The following is a 24423-nucleotide window of genomic DNA, read 5'->3' on the forward strand; positions in this document are numbered from 1 at the left end:
AAAATTGTTCATCATTTCTGTCAGTTTATCTCTCCATAGTTGTCAGGTTATATAAATAGCATCAAAAATGTGGAAAGAATTGTAATGTCATATGTCATGATATTACAGTATATCTTTGTTGTTTTGGGGAGAGAGAGAGAGAGAGACAGATTTGGGCTTCCCCCTCCTCTACTCTGAGATAAACTTGTGTGAGTGGGTCTATTGCATGTTTCCACTTCTCCTCTTTGGCACCTTTTACCTTTGACATTTAGGCCAACCCCCCACACACTCTTCCCTCAGCGGATGCTCCATGCGAGGGGCCACAGTAAAACACACAGTCCCCAGCAACAGGGGATTTCCCCCGGTGCTGTACACATGATGTGTGTGTCAGAGTGTGCGTGTATTTGTGCGTGTGTGTGTGTGTGTTTGTCCACTTGCAGGGGACTCCCAGAGTTGCAGACAGAGGGGGAGGAAGAAAGCTGACAGTGAAAGTCTAAGTAGCAAATCATCAAATCTGTTTGGGTTCGTGTGTCTGCTTCTGTGATTGTGTTCATGTGAAAGACAGGTTGTGTGTTCACAAGGGGACTCAGGTGTCATTCATTTTAGATTAATCCAGGAAGTTTGTCAGCAGGAGAGGAAGACAACAGGGGGCTGCGTCTTACTGTTTTAAGGCAGGCGAGATCAGCCCATCCTGACTGCTCTGTGGATTCAGACCCTGATCTGCTTTATGTTTTAGTGTCACAGGTCTGGATTCACACATAAAAAAATAAAGCAAGGCAATTTGACAGAAGTCAACAATGAAAAGTACAAACTATAAATAATGAAAAGCTTCTTATTTAGTTCTAATTTGTATTTTCTGTCATTTCATTGCATATTTATTTAATTTGCTCTCAGAATATAGTTGCTGCTGTTTTAACTGCAGTCTTACAGGAAGCATTTTACAATTCTGATTTAATACAGATAAGTGATGAACCCACAGATAGAAAAATAGCTGCATTCAGTATGTGTGTGTGTGTGTGTGCGTGTGTGTGTGTGTGTGTCTGCATATGTATTTGCCTGTGTGTGAATGTCCTAATGGGACCTCTAATTAAGACTCTGGGGGTATCTGCTATCTGTCAGCACTGATCGATTGGCCAATAGACTGACAGCTCACTGTGTCTATGTGTGTGTGTTTTCAGTCTTGAAGCAGTGGTCTCTGCATCGGGGTCATGTTATTTTACTTGTCACTCAGAAATGTTGTTGTAGGGAGATTGTAAGCACTAATTTACACAAACACACAAATAGTCACACCTCACACCACATAAAACCAGTGTGAAATGGTCCTTTCCTGCACAGGGACCAAACACAGAGACGTTACTATCTTTGACAGCGGTGTAATATTGTCCACCACAAAAAAGACACACAGGCACAGACATACTGTATTGAAACACACACCTACACTGGTTAAACTTTATTTAAAAATAAAAACAAAAAAAGGTTGTTAATGTTGCTTAAATTTGCTGTTAATATGAACCATTAACATGTTTTTGGCATAGATTTGTTTGGAGAGTTTACAACATGGTGCACTCACACTGAACTTTACTTTGAATCTTTCTTTTACTTCTTTCTACTCACTCACACACTTCTAGAGCTATTCACAATTTCACCACCACAGTTACTATCAATCACCTGCTTGTCTGAGAGCATCTGTGTGTGTGTTCTTGCTCACGCTGTTGCGCAGTTGGGCAAGTGAGTGATGGTAGTGACAGTATAGACGGCATGTGCTGTGAAATGTCACCGTAGCGATCGATGGTGTTTAACGAGGCTGGAGGCTGATCTGGACCTCATGCTAACATGAAGCTCTCCACACCTCCTTCTTCCTCCCCTCCCTTCACTCTCCTAATCTCCCCTCAACTATCTCTGAGAGCCCTAAGATCCCTTGGGAGAATGGGAAGGCTTTTTACCTGTCAAGAGGCTTATGTGACACAAAAAACATATTAGAGATGCAACGATTAATCAATTAGTTGTCGACTATCAAATGAATCAACAGCTCTTTTGATAGCCACTTAAATTTGCATGCTTTGTTTTTCTATGCTTCCCTTTTGAGTGCTGATTGATGAATTTCATCATTTTTTGACACTGTACAGATCAATCAATTAATGAATTACTTTATAAACTAATCAACATGTTAATTGGCAGTGAAAATAATTTAGTTTCAGCCCTAAAACCTATACATAGTGTGCATAAATGTGTGTAACATCAGCTCAAGTTTGTTTAGATTTTGTTCATTGTAAATATTTTTGGCAGTATTTTTATTAATTTAAAAAAAAATCAAAACACAAGACGCAGTTGTGCAGAATAATCAGAACTAGTTTATGATTTCAAAGTGCTGAACAGAAAATCCAGTGAACCAAAGAGAAAGAAAAAAAAAATAATTGAACAGGAAACTCAAACCAGAGGGACATTGAAAAAACAGCAACTTTTTTTTTTTTTTTTTATCTTTTTTGTGTCTCTTCTTCAAAAAACAATGCACAACTTGTACCACAATATTTGAAAAAGCTAAAAACACTTCAAAATATTAGTTTTGTATATATATATTTATATTTATATCTATATAATTTGCTTTTTTTCGTATTTCAAACTGCTGCTGTGAGTGTGTAAGTGGGTGGTGGAGGCTTAGGGAGATCCCCATAGAGCCGCAGTCTGAGACACAAACACAGGCCGAGCTGTTTTTGACGTAGCAGCTCTTGACAGCTTATAACACACCATGCATATGATCCGGCTTCTCTAAGCGTACACACAAAAACAGTATGTCCTCCATACTCTCATACAACCTCCACGATAGAAACAAATAGAAAAAAAGAGCATGACTGCGGAATGTTTCACCCCTGGCTTTACAGCTATCTGTCGAACACCCTCCTCTCCCTAATGTCCAGCTGCTCTCCAGGGGAGCAGGAAGGGTGTGTGTCTGTGCTTCTAGCCCTTCTCGGGGTGTAAGTGCTGCAAAAGCCAAATTCTGTCAATGTTCATTCCTCCATACTTCTACTCGACCTATAATTTCAATGAGTTAATAAAAAAAAAGTACTAGAGCAAGTTCAAGTCTGAGTGACTCAGTCATCAATTGTTAGTGCACAGTATCTCCTCTGCTTTCTAAAACCAGGTGGAGACTGTCTTTTACTCTCTTTTAGCTACTGACAGTACAGGACATGTCTTTGTATTAAAATAATTTAGAGTTTGAAATAAAACTGCTCCTTCTCCGTCTCTTCTTTTTGTGATGAGATAGCACTTAAGAAATTGCACTTGAATCAAGAGCCTAACTCAACAGCCGTTTCCACGTTTGTAAAATATCTGTGTCCTGCCTTGTGATGTTTCTACACGTCTATTCACGTGCATGCTGTCTGACCTCTGACATTTCAGTTCAGTTCAGCATGAAAACACTCCCTTCCTCCTTTCAGCAGGAGGAACTAGAATACACATCGACACGTGTTTCACTCTGGTTTTAAAACATCTGTTCACACTGATCCTTCCCTCTAACCTTAAAGAAGTCCTCAGGATGGATGAGCCAGGCTAAAACACAGATAAACAGTACTCATAAACCTTGGGGTTCTTGCCAGATGAGCTGCCACCCAGACAGAGAGAGGACAATATAAGAGTCATTTTTCTGTTGTCCATCTCAGCCTCACCATCTTCCCCCACATGGGAAACACAGGATCAGATAAAAAGTAATAAAGCATTCAAGTTCTTTTATATACTGGTGAAAAGCATTTAGATGGTTGTCCTTTTGAGAGAAAAGTGTTGTTGATTGGTTGTCCTGTCAAGTGAAGCATTTGATTGGCTCTCTCTGCTCTGTGTCATTCAGAGGTGAGTGAGTCTCTTTGTGGATATGTGCGTGCTCCTTTGGGGGGAAAGGCCTGAACAGGACATGATGTTATTTTGTCACATTGTGGTCAGCCCGGGCCGTCAGTAAGGCAGAGTGTCCAGGAACCTGTCAATCAACGGTGGGGGCGGTACCAGATCCTCCAACTTCAGGTAGAAGATCCGTTGAAGACCCTGGGTCCTCTGGGAACGGAGCTCTGCCCTTAAACTGAGAACACGACTCAGAGGGGGCGCGGCCTTGGACGAGGAGGAGGATGGGCCACATCCCAGGTGGTCACTGAGGCAACAAACCACTTTATTCTGCAGCTCCTCAACCCGCTTTGTGTCCTTCAGACCTGGGACTTGCTCTGTGGGCAGAGATGCAGACAAAAATTAAGTAAGTGTTTAAAAAGGAAACACACACACATCAGAGCTCATTCAACTGAAAGAGCATTAGCTACATCTTCTTTTATATTGAATTCCCCCTCATTAGCCTGTATGGCTCATGTTCTTAACAGGCCTTAACCTGTCTCACTCACTACAGATCAATACACAGTCTAACCTAATAAGCCCCCTGCACATTGTGTACATACACACAAACACACACCATATGTATCTAACACACAAATACTCCCTGCAATTTAAGACATTGACAGAAACAAAAGTGCTCAACAATTAGCTGATTATTCTGCCCTGTGAGCAGCCAAATGAAATTAGAAACACACATGCACACACGCACACGCACACACACACACACACACACACACACATGGCTGCCCATAGCAACTCCAGTGGCACCCGTACCAGGCTTAATGTGACACTAACTCATTCTGCAGAGAACAGGGTGTCCATCCGCACACACACAACCACACATACACAGTTATACACATGCACACACAAGTACATACACAAGGCAGTTGGTGCTGCAGGGAGGCTGTCACTAAACTGGTCTCACTTTGAGGTATCCATTATCTGAAGCTTATTTATTGTTTGTTTATGTGACTCTTTTGTTTGTTCTGTGTTTGCTGCTGCAGAGTCACTCCAGCCTGCCTTTCATCGCGGCTTTCAGACCTCTCACACACTTTCGCTTCCCTCTCTCTGCGTTCTCCCTATCCTTTCTTTCTCTATGTGCGCGAGCTCCTGGGGAGGGATCGATGGCTGCCTTTCTACACAGGCCACTCTGAAGCGGTCGATCGGCTGGTGGCTCTGGCGGCTCTGTCGTGGCAGTGCGCTGTGAGCTTTGCGAGGTGGCAGAGTGCCACTGAGAACAGCACAGACGCCATTCCAGAGCTGCGCTCCATGGTAGGCTGGTCGATCAGGCACAGAGTTAAGTGCTCCCCCAGAGAGTGAGGATGGGGTTGGAGGGCTTAGACAGAGGAAGAGGAGGTGGAGGAAGAGGAGGAGGAGGTAGTGGAGGCAGACTGTGGTAAAGAAGTGAGTGGAGGGGGAGGGGTATTTTACAGCTGTCCTCTGTCACCTTGGGCTACATTTGTAATTGACTATTTCTAATGCATTTATAATGCACTTCACTGACAACTAAATTCTTGTCTCTTCTATTGCGCCTCAGACCCAGGTTCTCCAGTATATGTGTCTCTCTCTCAGGTCTCTCTCTCTCTCCATTTTTCACACAGTGATTAAGGGGCCAGGTGTGTGGCAGGTGCAGCAGGTGCTTCTGGGTATCAGGTTCTTGTTTCAGGCAGAGATGTGTGAGAACACGTATGCACATGTGTATCTTTGAGCACATGTGTGACGTTAGTGGATGTATCCACCTGATCACTGTCACATTCAATCACCCACAGGTCTGGACAAAAGAAAAAAGGTCTTGTGTGAAGGTTTTGATCCGACCATTACACAGAGGCAGCTTGTGATTGACAGTCTGAATGCAGATAGGATGTACAGCAACACAAAGATTTGGATACGGGTTAAAAGGATTTTAAAGTCCTATGCAATAACGATAGTTTTGGAGAGCACCCTTTCACCCTTGAAAAATTAAACAGAAACCTGAGCATAAAACTAAGAGATTTATTTTTTGAGCTACTACTTTCCAGTTGAGAAGCCTGACATTAGCTATTGGCCATTATCAGCACTAAATCCTGCCCATAACAATAGTAAGTGAAACATCCTATTGACCAAATCAATTGATCTGTGTCTCTAATCTGAAATATGCTGTAGTTGTGGGGTGTTTTTACCTGTGAGCAACACAAGCGCTGCCAAGCAGGCAAAGGCAGAGGCGTCCAGGTTCAGGTTCTGGAGGTGGGTGGAGAAGTCCCGGATAGAGTCCAACCACTCTCCAAAACCGCGAAGGCACTGGAACCTGTGCAGCACCAAGCCGTTACAAAACACGAGTTTATCCTCTGACAGCACTGACCTGAAAAACAGAGACAATAGGAGGTGGAGGTACTGGTTAGTTTTGTTATCTCTTGTAAATCTCACTGACACAGTGTGATCTCTTTTCCAATAAATGCTGTCTTATCCCCCTGTATATGGCTTTGGATACCAGGCCGGGAAACAATTAGAATAAAAACAATGAGAAAACTGCACTCTACACAAACTCACACACGATTAGGACACACATCAAACACGGGCATGCAGCTGATTAAGGTTGTGTTTTCCAAATTATAGCATTTTAAAACATTCCTGCATTTCCGTTTGGCAGGGAGGGGTGAAGGGTTAGGGCAGAGGGCTGTTGTATGTGTGTGTTTTGCAGATAGGTAAACTGTTATAGCTTTAATGCACCCAGGCTGTGGTGTGCAGTGGAAACACAAAGCTTTAACGAGGAAATGAAAAGGCTTCTCAGATGTATTTAACCATCAGTTACTCACGACACACACAACCATCCCGCTTCTTAACCATAAAGCTGAGAAAGAGCAGTGAGGGCGGGAGGGTAGATGACTGGTCTTTATTAGTGCCTCAAAGAGGAACACAGTTTCTCTCATATTAAAATCCTTTATACAGTCCATGGTACAGAAAGCTGGTAGGTGGGTCTCAATACAACAATTGATGGTTGCTGAATGGAGAAAGAGGATATGCAGGACAAGAGAAGAAAGGCAAAAGCAGGTGTTAAGAGAACCGCTGTTAGTGAAAGAAAGGAAAAGAAGGCAAAAGTGTGGAAACCTGTAATTACACCATGTACAAACATTGGTTTAGCAGTTATGAGGAAACGAAATACCATTTGTTTCCAATTATCCAGTTAAAAAAAGGTACAACACCCACTCAAAGCATACAACATGTATGCAGACATGAACAGCTCCATTAGTCAGAAATAAACCTTCTCTTTATCACACAAACACCAAACAGAAAAACTGTTTGGGCCACATTTTTATCCATGAGGTAGAATGATGGAGGTAAGAGAATAGCGAGTAAAATGAAGCTCATCACCATCAAAAGACTGACTTTGTTGTTTTGTATCATTCTTATAAGACTTCTCTCACCTCTTGGTAACCATATTTCAATTACCACTACTGATTTTACTCTGTGATTTTAGTTGTTTTGACTTTTTGTACTGCAACATTCCCATATTTCTTCTGTAAACTATGTCACAATGACTAAGTTTTGGCCCCACCATTCCTTAATAAACCATCTACTGCAAACAAACACGTTTTATTGCCTCATAAACCTGTAAAACCACATTTTTTGTAACAGAGTACAGTAAAAAGCTAATTTACTAAATTATTTTTAACTGACAATGTATGCTTGTAGTACCCTAAGTCGGTAAGCATCATTGTCATGAACTACTTGATCCATATTTGGTAGTAGCATGTAAGCAAACCTACACAGACAGGCTGGCAGACAAACAGCCAGGCAGATGTACACAAACACACACAGTAATACACAGCTGGATGTCGGCCACACATTCCACTCACCCCTGACTACACTGTCACCACGGTAATCAACCAATAACCACAGAAACTGTTTGGTAACGGGGTGCTTACAGCAATGCCGGCCCAGAAGAGCGGAGCAAATTTACTCTACACACACTGAGCACACACAGACGCACACATCACACATACGCTTGCACAGGGGTCTGCAATGCATGTGAGTTCAACACAGGGTCAACGCAGGGCCGCATCAACAATGAGACGGGAGTGCGGCCCGCATCTCCTGCTCTCACGGAAGAGGGATAAAGTAAAACAGTACTGTGTTTGTGTGTGTTTTCCTCTGTGCCGTGGGAGTTTGGCTGATGGGAAGATGAGCAGTGTGTGCGAGAGCATGCGTGTGTTTGATAGAAGTCCCTATGAGTCCACCGTTTACTCATAGTCTCAGCCTGAGCCCGCTCCTGCTGGGACTGTGATGCCACCACCCATCCTCTACCCACCCTGCACCTGGACCTACACTGGGAGGAGGACACAAAGTTGGGATTCGACATCATCAGTGTGTGTTTTTGTCTGAGTAAGTGCACTTGTGTGCCTGACTGTGTTGATTTTCTGCCCTAGACAACAGCCCAGACAAAAGGATGAGCTTGTACCCCAACGCCCCTCTTCCCCATAAATTTATCTGGCCACATGCCTTACGAGAGCAAACCAGTAACCCAGGGCAATTGTGAGGCAACGAGTGCCTTGGGCAGTTGTAATAGCACTACACGCATCCATGAACGAGAGTGCATGAAGTTGATTTTCTTTTTATTCCAGTCAGCTGAATTGAATATGTATTTTCTTCCATAACAGCCCTTTTCAGTTTCTCAGCTGACTAACTTTTAGATGGAATTGATCCTGTCAATTCACAGTTCACAATGTTAGCACAGTTTTAGTCCACAGAACACACACAGAGCTCTCTGTGCGTCAGATATCAGACGAGAAGAGCGGAACTCTGTGGGTGTAGCTGCTGTCATAGCTACAGACTCCATTCATAATTTGGTTCATATGGTGATTACTCAGCTCCACTCCTCCTACTCTGGAGATACACCAACACAGCAGCACACAGCTTGGACAGCAGTTACAGACTGTACTGTAATGGGAAGGACGTTAACTTGAACAACATCTTCTCCCAAAGTCATATACACGTATTGTACGTCATATACATTTATTGTACATCTGGCTGAAGAGATAATTCATGAAATTATTACAGCTGCTCTATAAGCTGTTATTTATTTCAACAAAAAATATTGTGCAATGGTGATGTTTCTCTTTGCTCTATTTATTCTACCAACCAGGTCACCAGCAATCCATTTAAAGATTAGGGTTGCATTTGAAATCTGGTTGAATGGAGCATAGGTTGTGTTTGAGCCACATAGTAAACAAAGAATCTTTCACACTGAGTCTAATACATACAGGTTGGTCTTCCACATTGTCTGTTATAAGCCTAAACCTAATCCTAACCCCAAAGTAAAAGTTAAATGAATGTAACAATTAATTAAACTGGGTTTGGTTTGCTGTATTTATAATGTACAGCTTTTATACCTTTACATCTTGCTCTTTTCTGCTTCAACCTTCCTTGTTCTTAAACCAATACAGGATTCTCTTATATGTCTGGAATAAGAAATTTATACAGTTTTCTCCCATGTCTCACCTGTGAGCCAATCGCAGGACAAACAGCTCCAGGAAGGCGGAGTCTATCAGCAGGTTCTGATCTTCACGCTGAAGCTCAGAGAACCCTGGCAACCGGTCGGCCCAGCACCGCGTGGTCTCCATCGAGATGGTGAGCAGCCTGTAGAAGAGCTGGATGTGCTCAGCATCTGAGGAAGAGGAGGGAGGATCGGCTGCGCTGAACTGTGGAGGACAGAGAAAGAAAAAACAAATCACTAAGACTTGTAACTCAGATAAATGCCATTGCAATGGATGTGTGTGTTTAAGTATGAAGTGCAGTGTGAGGTTACCTGGCTGTAGTCGAGGTCACGGGGCGTGCAGTGGGAATAAGCCCTGAGCAGAGCAGAGAGCAGGCTGAGAGGTGGAGATGGAGGAGATGCTTCTGTCTGCAGAGGGCTCTTTGGTTTGGAGGGCAGACGGCCTCGGCGCCCCTTCAAGCTATCAGTGCGCACCACTGCGGGCCATACAAAGACAACGAAAGGTTGATTGGTTAAATGTGGATGTACTCACTAAAATGCACAAAGCGCTTCTATTCTTTAACTGATTATGTCTGTATGAGGGCATTCTCCAACATTCCCACAATCCCAACACATGAAGCTACATGCCAGCAGATGGCAGTGAAGCTGTTCCACAGTCTGTAGCAGGCTCTGTCCATGTGCATAGTGTGTGGAGTTGTTTGAGTTAAACAGTGTGCATGTATGTATGTGGGTGCGGGTATTACATGAGGTGTGAGACAGGTTAGACAGTGAAATGAGGCCAGAATGAGTGAGACTCTGACACATGAGCAAAACTTCATACTGTCAGATACATGAAATTAGATGAACCAAAGGGGAGATGGAACATGTGAGAATCATTGAGTGATATCGTCAATCCTGGATCTCTCTCTAACCTTTACAATCATCTCTACATTTGAAACATAGACTGATACTTTCTACTTTTCTCATCCATCACACGTTCATGAGGTGTTACTCCATGGACATGTGATGATGCTCACTGTCAAACCTTGTCCACGTGGTCTGGACTGGTAGAGGTTGTATGCTTTGTAGTTTGTTTTTGGTTTTATTTCCTGGTAGCATCAGCTGTAGTTGTGTCTTACCTTCTTTTACCATCCCCACACTCAGACATTTCTGGAAGCGGCAGTACTGACAGCGGTTGCGTCTCCTTTTGTCCACAGGACAGTTTTTACTGGCCAGGCACACATACTTGGCATTTTTCTGCACCGTTCGCTGGAGAGAGAAGAAACAGACATACCGATAATCAGCCTCCAAACACAATCAAGCACCTAATATTTGATTTGTTTAATTCAATTTCTGTTTTTTTCTCTTCCCCATCAAAGAATGAAAGCAGAAGCTTGCAGGTCAGATTTTAATTACGCGCTGAAAGGCGGCGGTGACATCAGTGTAATTAGATAAAATTAATTTTCCAACAAGCCTCGCCTGCAGGAGGGACAATTTTATTAGCGCCGTCGCTGACAATGGGGACCCAGCGTGTGGCGCGCTGAGGCGGCTCCCGCGAGACAGGGGGACAGTGGCCGCCGGAGCCGCGTGATCAGATTGTTTGTGAAGCTCGCGGGTCAGCTCGTGGCACCTCTGGAGCCTCGCGCATCGCGCCTCTCAATGGGCCCCGCGGGAGCTGTTTTCTCCTCGGCTGGCTCGCGCGATTATTACTGACCTTATTAAAATGAAATCAGAAACGGGCCACGTGGGGGCCGGTTGCGCTGCCCGCGTGGATGAAATGCAACATTAACGCAGAAGGTAGGCGACGGAGCATGTGCACCAATGAGCTCAAGAAACAAAGTGAAGTTGGTTTTACAGGCAGATAACTGTTGAATGAAAACTGTCTCTCCTGGCAGATATGGAGGAAATCCCAATGCTCGCCTTTGACAACAGTTTCTTCTTATAGTTGTTGGTTTGCCCAGAGTAAACAGTGATAATTTCTTTGGATGTCAACAAACCGCAGCCTTCTCTGTAGGTTAAATGCAGTGAGGCCTCCTGGGATCTGTTTCCAATCTTTCCTGGGATTTTGACAGAACGATCAAACCATTGTGCCTCCGGTGCACATATACAAAACCAACACTCGGCTAATATAGACTGCTGTGACACCACTGTCATTTGTGAAGTGTTTATTCATAGGCTCCGCTGTTAGGTTGTAACTCCAGAGGTCCGCTCACACACCACCAGAACAAACTGTAAATTAAACTAACACGCAAATTGTCGCAGCTTCCCCTCTTCTTTAACGCCTCTAAAACACATCAAAACAAATAAATCCAATTAGGAACCCCTCGCGCCACACATGCCCGCGCCCCCGGGAGACCAATAACACACCAATTATTCCATATGCTCTGGCGCGAGTGCGGAACTGGCGCATAATGGGCGCCAGCGCTGGATGAGAGTGGTTGCCATGGCACCGCAGATCGCTGTGAATGTCTCCCTCTCATCCTCTCAATGGTCAGTGACCCGTGCGCACGGGTATAAGTTAGTTATGGTCATTAATGCGGTTGAGAGAAAATAGCATCCGTTTAGTGGAGGTCCAAACTAAACATGAAGCTGTAGCCGGTTTGGATGACGCACAAAGACTCAATTACATACCTGTGTAAAAGTACAGCATGGATAAGGCAAAGTTTACAGACAGTCACGCATGTTTTCTCTTTTTTGTTAGACAAAAGTTTCAGGCTAGAATTCTGTCAGGTTTACAAAGATGTGTGAGTGTTACTCAGTGATACTTTGGAAGTTGGAATTTCAAGACATGATTCTGCATTTTTTCATGCTATTTTGTTGAATCAAGGTTTGTGTTTAACTTTTGGAACTAGTGACACCAAACTGACCCTGTTGATCGGTTCAGAGGGATGTTCTTCCCATTTAGTGTCCTCAATGTCTAATTCATAAGATAGCTGGTTCCAAGAAAATTCTGACTTTGAAATGGTCAATTTAAGTTCTGATAAATTAAGCTCTCATGAGGGACTCCTGGTCTGTCTCCTGCCGCTTCCTGTGTGTGTGTGTGTGTGTGTGTGTGTGTGTGTGTGTGGGAGAACTCCTTGACACTGCTTTCTATTAAGCAGCATGGAGCATGCCCGATGTCTCTGCAGAGACACAACAATTTAGAGCTAGTACTGTGTAACTGATCGAAGTTTGATACTGATCAATAGCCTGTATCTATATCTGTGCAGGTGGATGCACACACACACACACACACACACACACACACACACACACACAAAGATTAAATTATCCCAGTGTGATTATCAAATCTGTAGATCACTTTCTTTGCATAGGCCTTCTATTTAGGATAGAATAAGTACCTGTGTGTGTGGGAAAGTGTGTATTACACTTTGTAAAACACTTCTCCCTGAAATTTTTTAAAGTGTTACCTGTTACAAAAACTACCAATTTAATATTGACCATAAACAGATATGTTAGTAATGGTTCTGTGATAGACCTAAATTAACTGAAATAAAATGCAGTTAAATGTTGAACGCCAGAGTTGAGGATGAGGTTACACAGCGTGCACTTCAGGCACAAATGGACACACACACACATGATAAAGCCCTCATACTGTGTGTGTTGGAGGGGGATGGAGGCATGCAGAGGCAGATTCTTGACATGTAACATGTGCTAATAGCCCCGGCTTAAATTAAAAGCCTTTAGGGACCTCAGTCCTTCTCCTCTGCCTCTTGCTCCCCCTGTCTCCTCTCTCCTCTCTCCTTTCCTCTCCTTGTTTCTTGATCAGGGGCAATCAAATCTCTCCTCTGTCTGAACAGAACGAGTCAACATGACCTCTTCTGCACTGTTTCATCATGTATGAAACAGGTTCAAGTATCTGTGACATGGTCTTATTGTTTCTTTATGCACATTGGGGAAGATGTAGCTCAAACCTCCTTCGATTGAAATAACAGAGAAACGCTTTAAATTTGGGTCTGCATCATTTTCATCCTTACCTTGACTTTATTCAGTTGATGCTCAGATGTAACATGAGCATATGAGTATATTATGCGTCATTTATCACAATTCATTTATTTCCAAATAACAAAAAGCTGACATTTTGCATATAAGCAATAAAGACATTTGAACTTCCATTCAGCATGTTTTATTTTCATTTTCTTCCGTCAATAGTCTGTCGTTCTTTCTGTCCTTATGTATGTGCAGCAGTGGAAAGTAAAACACATGTGCACTGAGCTAACATGTATTTTAGCTGATAAAAGCACAAATAAAGCAATACAATAGTAATACCAACTCCATAAAATGCTTCATGCTTCAAATTTCTGTTTTGTTTGTGGCTTCATTTTTGAATTATGCTAACAGCTAAAATCTTTCTTTAATTAATTTAAAAATTGCAATTCTAAATAGTTTTACTGATTTAACAGAAAAAAGATAGTGAATGGGCTATATTCTGCAAAAATACCCAGCACAGGAAGTTGTAGCTTAAGAGCTATTGCGTGAATGTGTTTCAAATTGCACTAATGAAATAACAATCATTTACAGCCAGCCTCTACAAGGATTTAATGTGTTATAACTATTCAGGTGTAATTAAACATAATCAGGAAAATATTTTATGGAACAATACAAGCATCTGAATAATGGAACTAATGTGCCTGAGTGTAAAAAAAGAAGCAGGTGTTGAAAAGCATATTTTAGATTTGGTCGGTCAGATACAGAGCACTAAAAATGAAGAGGTGCTACTATGGGAATAAATATGTTTTTATGAGTCATGTACATATGCATGTGCGTGTGTGTTGCATGGCTGGTTGCATCAGCATGTGTGTAAAGGAAACAAAAGTGAGGTTTGACAGGCTGTTTGGCTGCTGAGCGCTGCAGTAAGCAGACAGCCTGCGGCCTGCTGCTGTACCAGACACTGCTTTCATTAATTACTAAATAAAAACAAATTGTGAAACTAATTGAAAAGAGGGATAATTCATTTCCACCTACCAGAGGCATTATTCAATTACCTCTGTGTTTGCACCCTCTTTCTTGCTTTGTCTTTTAATTTCTCTCTCTTGTCTCATGCAGCCAATAGAATGCTTAACAACTGTGCCTGGAAATGTTATAATTAAAAAAAACTATGCAAAAAAAAAAAAGAAGACTGACATGACTGAATTGAAGCTCATTATTTTCTCAAATATGGCACAAAATGCTTGCATGTGTCACAGAAGTTTGTTGTTTGCATTAAGACTGGCAAAGGAAATTGAAAAAAACAGTGACTAAAACCTAGCAGTTATAGACATTGAAATTTGTGTGCATGTGTGTAGTAACCTGGGATGTGAGACAATAACTGAATCATTTAACCGGCCAAATATCTGACTGACTTCCATCTTCCTGCATACCACATCAGCAAATTGTGGACAATTTTTGGCTTCGGATTCACTTCAAATGAACTTTGACTTCCAACAACACTTAAAGTCTATGTCAACCATGGAGAGCAATTTTCCTTGGTTGTCTGAGAAAGAAAATGTTTTTTATCATCCTGCGATCACACATCACACATGCAATCACTCAGTCAGTCACAGACCGTTTATGCACATGCATTGCCCTCTTGGTTGCTGGGAGAGATGACCCCTGTGGGTGTGTTGTGCTTTCGTAATGACTCTAAAGACAGTTTGAAGACTGCAGAGAGGGGAGCAGAGTGGGAGCATGGCAAATGCAAGTTAATTGTTGTAAAAGAAATACGTCAGTTTGGAGTTAGTTCACAGATACTCAGGGATATCAGAACACCTACAGGTGTTAAATGCTTACATTTAATGTGTCTTTTTTTAGTCTCCTGGGACCCAGGAAAGTACAAGTTTTAGATTTTTTTTTTAAAATAAATAATTGCCTATATTGGAAACATCATGATGCGACAGTTTTTTCAGATGCATTCTTTAAAATTTTTATGGAATATCCTTTGCGGTGGACAGTTGTTTTTTTTTTTTTTTTTTTTTGTATAATGCTGTGAAACTCTTTTCCACAAACGTAGACAGAAAACCCATAGCTGGGTCTTAGAAGGTTAAGGTAATTATGTCCTGTGCAGTGGTAGCTTGTATGTAGGAATGTGGCTATTAAAATTAGTTAGGTTAATTTACATTTTGCCAACAGGTAAGTGTAAGTAAAAGTAAAAAGATTGTTATGCTACAGCTTTTACAGCTTTGTAACTTCAGAAAAGCAGAGCTTCACCCACAAGGGAGCTTGACTGACTTTACAGGCTGAAATCCACATCCCCTATTTGGCAATAAGATATATAAAATCCAACATAAGAAGTGAGACTTCAAAAGCGTGGTATTTGTAAGGGAATTTAAGAACATTTTTATGACCTTCAGATACCCTGCATGTTTTAAGAAGGAAAGTTGTGATTTGAGTCAGTGTGTGTCTATGATTGTGCTTTTCTGTTGATGGGTCTGAGAAACAAAAGTCAGAAACAGGGAGAAGACATTATACTAACAAAGAGGACATAGTGTAGAACATGAAATCTTAACTTAAATATTTTTTACCTTGAAGAAGCCTTTGCAGCCTTCACAAGTGCGTACACCATAGTGCTGGCAGGCTGCGTTGTCTCCACACACTGCACAGGTGCCCTCTCCATGGGGGCCACGAGGGGGAGGTGAGGGCAGGCTGTCTCCCAGTATGGGGCCACAGGGCCCAAGAGCTAGGGAGCGAAAGGCAAGGCTGCTGCCCCCAGCCCCACGGTGCAGCTGGTACATGGGCTGCTCCAGGGGCGGACCATGAGGATGGGAGACGGAAGATGAGGAGGAGGAAGAAGAGGAGGAGGTGCGAACCAGTCCTCCCCCCAGACTCTCATAGCCACCGACACTGCTGCCACTGTGGGGTGGTGAGTGCTGGTAAAAGTGCGTAAAGCGGGGCGACTTCAGGGGGCCTGTCTCCAGGCTGGAACCCAGAGAGTGAGGGTGTGACGGAGGGGCCAGGGAGTGCTCCTCCCACAGGAAGGAGGTGCCAGGCTGGGGTGGCATAGAGGGCGTGGTGGGGGTAGAAGGTGGTGATTGTTTAAAGTACATAGCAGAGGAAGACATGGCCTCCAATGGCGGAGCAGTCGGGTAGCTCTCCTCCTCTTTTTTGATGGTGGGCCTGTGTGTGGGCATCTGGTAGAGGCAGGAGGACTTGGGCAGCTCGTAGCTCCCTTCCACAAACACATTGAAGCTGGGCAGGGAAGTAGTGGCGGCAGCGGCAGAGATCTCACCTCCACCCAGGTCCAGCTTGGTGTAGTCAGGGGTCATAACGTCAGAGCTGTAGCTGTCGCCCTGGTAACTGAAGGACTGACCAGAGTAGGCTGAGCCTGGAGGGGCGGGCCCATACTGAGCCTGCACACAGGGCATGTCTGCCAGGGAAACAGAGCACACATGTGAGTTAGAGCTGCGTGGCACATCAGACCACATGCATCATAAAATCATCCATAAAGCATTTTGGTTATGTTAGTAAATACAGCTGTACAGCAACAATTATTAGTCAGTGAAAAAAATTAAATGACACAGTAGTTAATTACTGATTCGAACAGAGAAGCAGGACTTCGAGGAGATTGCTCACAGAAGCACAGTACAGCAACGACCTGCAGTATATCTACTGGATATAAAGACAGACTCCACTGGAGACACATGCACAAAGGGTAGAGCTAAACAGGGTCATTCTGAACAGCTCTATTGGAACAGGCAGTTTTTCAGCTCTTGAGGTGTCAGAGATTTAGAAGATCTATACTTTTACTTTTATTCAGCACCCAAAAATGCCTGTCTATCTATCTATCTATCTATCTATCTATCTATCTATCTATCTATCTATCTATCTATCTATCTATCTATCTATCTATCTATCTATCTATCTATCTATCTATCTATCTATCTATCTATCTAGCTTTGGGCTACACCTGAAGATTTCTGCTACTTTGAACAAATATTTCCACTGCCATTTTTTGAGTTTCCTGTTTTAATACGTCCTGTAGAAATATTTGGAGCACACACCTCAAACAAAGCTGATGGTTCTCCTATAGTTAGTTCAGTGAAACAAGCTGTATAGATGCTTAGTGCACAATTTTGAGGCAAAGCAGTAAAAGTAAGTTCAGATCCAAACTACATACTGAAGTATCTGTAACTAGTATGTTGTGTGTGTGCGTGAATGTGTTGTGTGTGTGTGTGTGGGTGTACTCTGGTTAGTCAGATGGCAAAGCAGATGAGATAACATTAAATAATAATGGAACCCCATGGTGGTGCTGGATGCTTGCTGCACAACCCACACACACACACACACACACACACACACACACACACACACACACACACACACACACACACACACACGCACACACAGACACAGATATTTCCTCTAACTGCTGCAGACGCCAGTCGGTATGTCTTGAGTTTTCCCTTGATTTAATTCAGTCAGAGTCACAGCGGCTGGCCACCACTTCGTCTCTGTGTGTGTAGTGGACTATATGATCTCGCCTTATCAAACTCCCTTACGTAATACACTCCACCTGTGTGCGTGCGTGCGTGGCTCTAAGCGCACAGGGTGTGAGTGGACGGCGAGTGCGTGCGGGGCTAATCAGTCCTGAGTGTCAGCGCAGCCAGGGTTTTGCGGTGTTTGCTCGTCGCTCTTGAGCAGGGAACTGTCAACACAGCGCTGCTCCCATTGACGCCCAGCATGCGCGCACGGTGCCGTAATCGCCCCCGTCCCCCGCGCGTCATGTTTGTCTAGTCAAATACGGGATATATTGGTCCTCCTGTTGTTAAAGCACTCACAAATACCTCCATCCGGCTGGCTCACTCACCACCAGAGAAGGATTTAAACACAATCACCTGTTTGGTTATTTTTAAAAGGCCATACGGTGGTTTTAACTCAACAAAAGTTATGTAAGTGCACAACATATTTCATCCCATCTTCAGTCAAACTTGTACACAATGTCTATGGAAATAGCCTGAACTGCATGAATGCCACTCATGGCGGAAGAAGACAGTGACACATTAATCTGAGCTTCTCCGACACAATTAATTTACAGCTGAGGGGCACGATGCGTATGGCTGAAGGGGCCCGAAAAACAATGGATGACTCAAAGCGTTAATTAAGTGGAATAATAAAACATATCTACATTTGTCTTATTTATTTATATATATTTATTTAATATTCCTTGTAGGGGTCAAGAAAAAGCTGGAAGCCACAGTATGACCTAAATAATTTTAGAGTCCAACTTGATTGTTCTGAGGAAAAAAAAAAAAAACTTTCTTGATATTTCCTTCTTTTACGCACACACTCAGGCTATAGTGAGATTTAAAGTGAGGATATGACTCACGTTGTACGTGTGACAGACGTCAGTTGTTTTTTTTTTTTTGTTTTTTTTTTTTGTCTCCAACGAGTGACCACCTCTTCAACCTACATGGAAAAAACACACACAGGGCTTCAGCGGCGTTATGGGCGTCATGGGGCCTTTCTGGGCTACACCTAAAGACTTCTGCAACTTCTTTAGGCATCAGACAAAGAAAAACAGATACGAGAAGGAAAAATTACCCACGAGAGGGAGAGAACACTGTGGTGAACTTCGTGGCTTTCTGCTCTTGTTGTGTCAGTGGGTCAAGCCTCAGATGAGTGGGCATTTGTGTGTGTATGGGTATGTGTGTGTGTGTGCGTATGAGAGAGAGAGAGAGAGAGAGAGAGAGAGAGAGAGAGAGAGAGAGAGAGAGAGAGAGAGAGATGGGTGTTGAAGACTTATTACACCTGCAATATTTATATGCATATTTTCTTAGTGTGACTTTATAAATTAAATATATTTACAGTTAAGGGTTTTAACTCTGTGAAGAGATTAAAGAAAGACAAAATGTAAAACAAATGCCCTTTCTTGACGCCTGACAATTATGTGAAATCATATGGATTAAGATGTCTGTCAGTGTGTTTGCCAGATGATGAAAAGGGCTTTTGATGAATTGTTTTCTCTCTCTCTCTCTCTCTCTCTCTCTCTCTCTCTCTCTCACACACACACACACACACACACACACACACACACACATTTATATATATATATATATATATATATATATATATATATATATGCATTAACATACACAGATATAATTTCATCACTAATGATGTTCAAGATGTAAACATGAACCTGCATACATGCATTCAGCCAATAACACGCACCCTTATCCTGAGGGGAACCTGTAAAACCACTTGTGTCTGCAAATGTCTCATCCTCTCCAGCATTTTACCTTGGAGCTTCACTCAACAGCACACATACACACACACATGATCACAAGTGTGTACCCTCTTTCACACCAGTGCAACTATATCAGTGTGCAAAGTGTCTTTCTTTTTATGTCGCTGAAGCAAATCTGTAGGAAACTTTCCACACTCCAACACCACCATCAGATTTTTTTTTTCTTTTATTACACTTATTGTGTGTGTGTAGGCGTTTGTGTATGCAAGCAAAAGGACAGACAACCCAAGCAGAGTCAGACACAGGTGGTGCAGCATACTGAGGCAAAGGGAAACAGTCTCTAACCTCGAGGTGTGCATTTCAACTGGACAAACTGCAGCTGTTCCAATAACTGAGTGCGCTTGTTCATTGTCAGAATGCCATAGATCTAACAAATAAAAACATGAAGTTGCAGACATAAGTACAAAAACACATTTTGGAATCTGATATTTTTTCAGTAAATTATGAGATAGATGTTGTTGAATTCAGTAGCCTGTCACAAAATTTCTTTAGAGATTTCCATACATATGCACACACACAGACACACACTCATTACATCTCACAGCATGTCTCAGATTTTGAGAAGAGCTAATAAATACATTCATTATTTTCACAGTTATGCGTGAATGATGTTTAAAAAATTGCAAATGTTACACAAAAATAGCGTATAACCACAACTTTTTAGTTTTTACTCATAAAGGCTTTTGAAGACGTCGTTGAGTCATTAGGAGGCTCGATGTCTATGACCTATTCGCCCCCAGCTTCAGAATTTAGGTGTGCCCTGTCTCAGAGGTCTCTTATTTCTGTCAGTTTTGTCCACAAATAAGTGCACACTTGCCAGCCAACACACACACACACACACACACACACACACACATACTCAGACACATAAGAGCACAGAGACAAAAGTTCACAAACAAGATCATCAAACGTTTGCTGCAGATTTCAACGAGAATATAAATTTAAAAAATAAAACAAAAAATGAAACCGCTATTTAATTTGCAAAAAGATAATTCAAGCGCATTGGTATTTGGAGGCCACTGTGGAGCTTTCATAATCGGTTACCTGTGCTGTGTCTTATGTTACAAGACAAAATAAAACGTGCAAACACCTATCACACACCAATGAGGGCTAGAAGACAGCTCTTAACCACAGCAACCAGACTTACTGTAAAGAGATAAAAGAAAGAAAGAAAGAAAGAAAGAAAGAAAGAAAGAAAGAAAGAAAGAAAGAAAGAAAGTTGATATTGAGGGGTGGATTGGACTCGGGTCTTGGTGTGTACCTGGTGAAAGAGCCTCGCGCTGAATGGTGCTGGGTGTCCGGGATTGAGGGGTGGCGTGGCTGCGGCCGGTGCAGGGCTCCTGGAGCGGGGAGGATTCGGCGGGCGACGCTGAGGATATGTATGATCGCCGGGGCTCCGTGCTCGGCTGGGCGCGCTCTTCCGAACCTGTGTCTGGAGGAGAGTTATATGAGTTACAGCCCGGCGCTAAAAACGCTGGTAGATACTGTCAGCTCCCATTCAGAGACCTCCATAAGGCACATCACTTCACAATAAGCCTTACTTCATGGTTCAATATAATTTTTGACACAATACACCAGATTTACATTGCTTCATCAAATTTAACGGATTAAATTCTGGGTGAGGTTGGACTTGCAATAGTCCATCCAAAAACTTTCAAACCTGCAAGAGTACCGGTATAATTTTAAGTCAACTGCAGAAATTTTCTCTCATACCAAACAATTTAATATTTGGTAAACGGTCCACCGATGAACTCAAGTTGCTTGTGCAAAAACAAAAGAGCGCATCTCAAAACAATATGCCAACAGCAGAGACAGTATTAATCCATGCATACGACCATGTAAATCTATACGAACACATGGAACATACATTTACATTACATGCAGAGAAATTTTACTCGATGTTAAACCTATGAACAAAGAGAATAACAAGAACCACAACAGAGCACTTGAGCTCATTTCAAGACTTACACTTACGTGGGCGACAAGTTTCATTTTAAGAAGTAAGCTCTGTTCCATCATTATCATTAGTTTTCTGTTTTCGCTTTAAATTTCAAGTTCAATACATTTTACAAAAACTACATAGAATCTCAACTAAATACAGACCTAATAAAGATGCAAGTTTGAAAGGAGCTGTGTGTGTCAGAGCCTTCAGGCCTTCGCTTTGCTTTCCTCTGATCACCACCGTGTTCGCTTGCCCAGTATTCATCCAGAGGGAGAAAGAAATCTAGAAACTTGGAGAGTCGGACCCAAAACCAAACCAGCGGGCTCCTGTGCGCCGTGCGCCCTCAACTCCTTCATACTGCAGCAGGGCGCAGATTTACCGACGGATTTCAAGGCCCAGAGCGCCCCCTTTCTGTCACAAGCCCACTCCTGCTGTCTCTCTTCCTCTCTGTGTGTCAGACACAAACAGACCCTCTGAGACGGTCAAGTCAAAAGAAACGATCTCCGTACTGTCTGTTGACAAGCCACAGCCCTCATGACAAACTCACAGCCGAGGGCACCTGCTGCCGGCTGTCTTACCTTTGTATCAAAACATCAGTCACTTTTTTACTCTCCCAACTCAAAGTGTTATTCCAAGATGAGACACTGAACTTGTGCGAACAGCTTTGATGGTCCTTTGGCCAGAATGTGGACTTATGCGCTGCTTCATAGAACCGTTAAATATGTTGAAATTTGTTGAAAACCAAACCAGCCAACTGTAACCTTTATTAGATTAGGGCTGATTTGGAACAATTAACCTAAGCCATTCTTCAGTTCCTGTGGCGAGCGTTTTGAGTGAAATGAAAACCCTTAAAAGTAGCTGGTTACAGTAGCAGCATGAATGAGATATTGTCTCATATAAGTGAAAAGGCTTATTCTAATAAAAGTAAGTTAAGAGGAGAATTGCGCACATTGCGCTCTTGTCACAATGTGTGATGTACATATACCTGCAAAAGAAAAAAAAAAAAAAGATTTTCCCTGAAAGACAGACTTTCAATCTGTTTCCCCCCAAATGAGCAAACGGGTTCCTCTTCGCTTTCTTTTCAGGCCGACCGGCCGGTGGGGCTCCGGCCCCGCGCGCACCGGTAACCAGGAGAACGACATAAGAGCTGCAAAACACGCGCCCCGGAGCGCCGGTAGCCCCCGGTAGCCCCTCGCACCAATAACCCCAGACAGCGCGAGGCTTCCAGCAAACAGAGACAGAAAAAAGAGAGGCCATAAAGGAGAGACCACAGAAATATGGGAGTAGTGTAAATCAGTCCTGAGAGCCAGACTGTCAGAAGTGCCTGTGCGCGCCTGCGTCCGTGCGTAAACGTGAGTGTTAAAACAAAGCAAAGTAAAATCAACAAGTTAGGTCAGTCATCAGTGGCAGTTTGTTATCATAATCAATTTATGACACAGAACTTCTTTGGAAGTTGCTGTAAAACAGGTTGCAGGGTGCTGATTTCTTTAGGACATATTTCATGGAGTACTTCTCGTCTAATGTGACTTCATGGTGAATAGCTGAGGGTGGTTTTTCCTCGATCAATGAGAGGAGAGGCTGTGTCCTCAGAGACAAAAGACAGTAATAGGCTATCACCATTTTGTAACTGTCCACCGGTTGGGCGACAAGTCACAGTAAATATAAATTAAGACTCACAAAACAACTACCACCTTGTATTGCGTTAATCCGAAAAGCAGCCCTGGGACAAAAATCACACTGCTGATGTATGACAGTGTGCACATGCTTGGACAACAAAGTAGTTGACAGTTGTCAAACAGTGAATGCAGAGACGTGGTATATAAACAGACCAACTAACACCTCCGCCCATGCTCACAAGCACACTCCAACGACACACCACTTTTTATTTAGGCTATACATTACTAATAAAAGAGGCAGTATCGCCAGAAAATCTAAATGGCTTGAAATCAAAAGGCTTCAACACCCTCTCTTAGCTCTGCCTGAATGTAGGTTAGACTATTCTCTATTCACACCATTAGTGCGTCTGACTCCACTATTCATTGTGTGAGAGGCATCTCATTTCCATGACAACCAGAAAGGATATGATACCTTCCAGAGCAAATTAAATCCGAATTCAGCCTCATCTGCTCCAGCAGACACAACCAAACACAAGCAGCAGCAGCAGCAGTGAGTAAAGAGGTTCTACATATCAACAGGTTACACGCACAAAGTGAAACAGACCGGACACATGACAAGGATAAAAGTCAACACAACAAATGATCTAGGTCATATAAACTGCATTCAGACAGCCGACTCAACCTAACACGAGCTTCACGACAGAATATCACACAGTCATTCATTCACAATTTACTCACTGGTTTGCTGTAGCGGTTCCGTCTTTACATATGATTATAACCTCGCATGAAGTATCCTATTTCCATCCAGAATAGTCACAAAGGATCGCAGTAATTTGACAAAAACAAAAATATAACTCTTAGTAATGTTGGAGACGCGGGAGGTTCATCAGCGGCAAAAGTTTCTTGATTTCTTCTTACTTTTCTAAAGTACATAAAGTAAGACAAAAATGATATACAAAGAGTAAAAAATTAAAAAAAAAAAAACAAAAACAAAATCTCCCGAGTACAAGGAGTCTCTGCGTCCGGTCCGTAAACTCAGCGTGTCAGTGGTGATGGGTGCTTTGCAAAATGTGGAGTTGTAACGCGAGTTTGTTTATGTGCGCCGTCTGAGTGGAGAAAGTCAAATAGTGCATTTATGTGGGCTCTGCCTCCACATAGAGCGGCTGGTATGCGCTACGTCAATGTGACGCCATGGGAGAGGTGACGTCACTTAAAGTAGCGCTCCCTCTCCCTCCGTACAGTACAGACACATAAGCTTTGCGCGCCGTGCCAGAGACCGAGCGCGAGAGGAGAGAGAGAGAGAGAGAGAGAGAGAGAGAGAGAGAGAGAGAGCGCACGCGCGTGAGAGAGG

The 24423-nt window shown here is 42.8% G+C and overlaps 1 protein-coding gene across 2 annotated transcripts; it reads right to left on the bottom strand.

Annotated features, from left to right (window-relative positions):
• Window positions 1–1398: 1398 nt before the first annotated feature.
• nr4a3 (nuclear receptor subfamily 4, group A, member 3) lies at window positions 1399–24217 on the bottom strand. Of its 2 annotated transcripts, XM_030158794.1 has the most exons (9): window positions 23811–24217; window positions 20776–20946; window positions 19800–19881; window positions 15793–16634; window positions 10432–10561; window positions 9626–9789; window positions 9319–9518; window positions 6003–6181; window positions 1399–4181 (listed from the first exon to the last, which is right to left on the bottom strand). In XM_030158794.1, the coding sequence occupies exons 3-9, from the start codon at window positions 19861–19863 to the stop codon at window positions 3919–3921; spliced, it is 1842 nt and encodes a 613-aa protein (XP_030014654.1). In that variant the 5' UTR covers window positions 19864–19881; window positions 20776–20946; window positions 23811–24217; the 3' UTR covers window positions 1399–3918. The 2 variants fall into 2 exon arrangements, with proteins under 2 accessions (XP_030014654.1, XP_030014653.1); XM_030158793.1 differs by lacking the exons at window positions 19800–19881; window positions 23811–24217 and adding an exon at window positions 21618–21810.
• Window positions 24218–24423: the final 206 nt, after the last annotated feature.

Source organism: Sphaeramia orbicularis, chromosome 16 (assembly GCF_902148855.1).
Source record: "Sphaeramia orbicularis chromosome 16, fSphaOr1.1, whole genome shotgun sequence".
In the NCBI taxonomy this organism is placed as follows: domain Eukaryota; kingdom Metazoa; phylum Chordata; class Actinopteri; order Kurtiformes; family Apogonidae; genus Sphaeramia; species Sphaeramia orbicularis.

What these genes read in the sequence shown, in the direction of transcription:
- nr4a3 (XM_030158793.1), bottom strand. Translation starts at nt 21,720, where the DNA reads ATGAATACTGGGCAAGCGAACACGGTGGTGATCAGAGGAAAGCAAAGC. An exon ending in TGTGGGGATGGTAAAAGAAG is followed by an intron (nt 9,790 to 10,431) that starts GTAAGACACAAC and finishes TATGGCCCGCAG; the next exon opens with TGGTGCGCACTGATAGCTTG. An exon ending in GTGACCTCGACTACAGCCAG is followed by an intron (nt 9,519 to 9,625) that starts GTAACCTCACAC and finishes TGTCCTCCACAG; the next exon opens with TTCAGCGCAGCCGATCCTCC.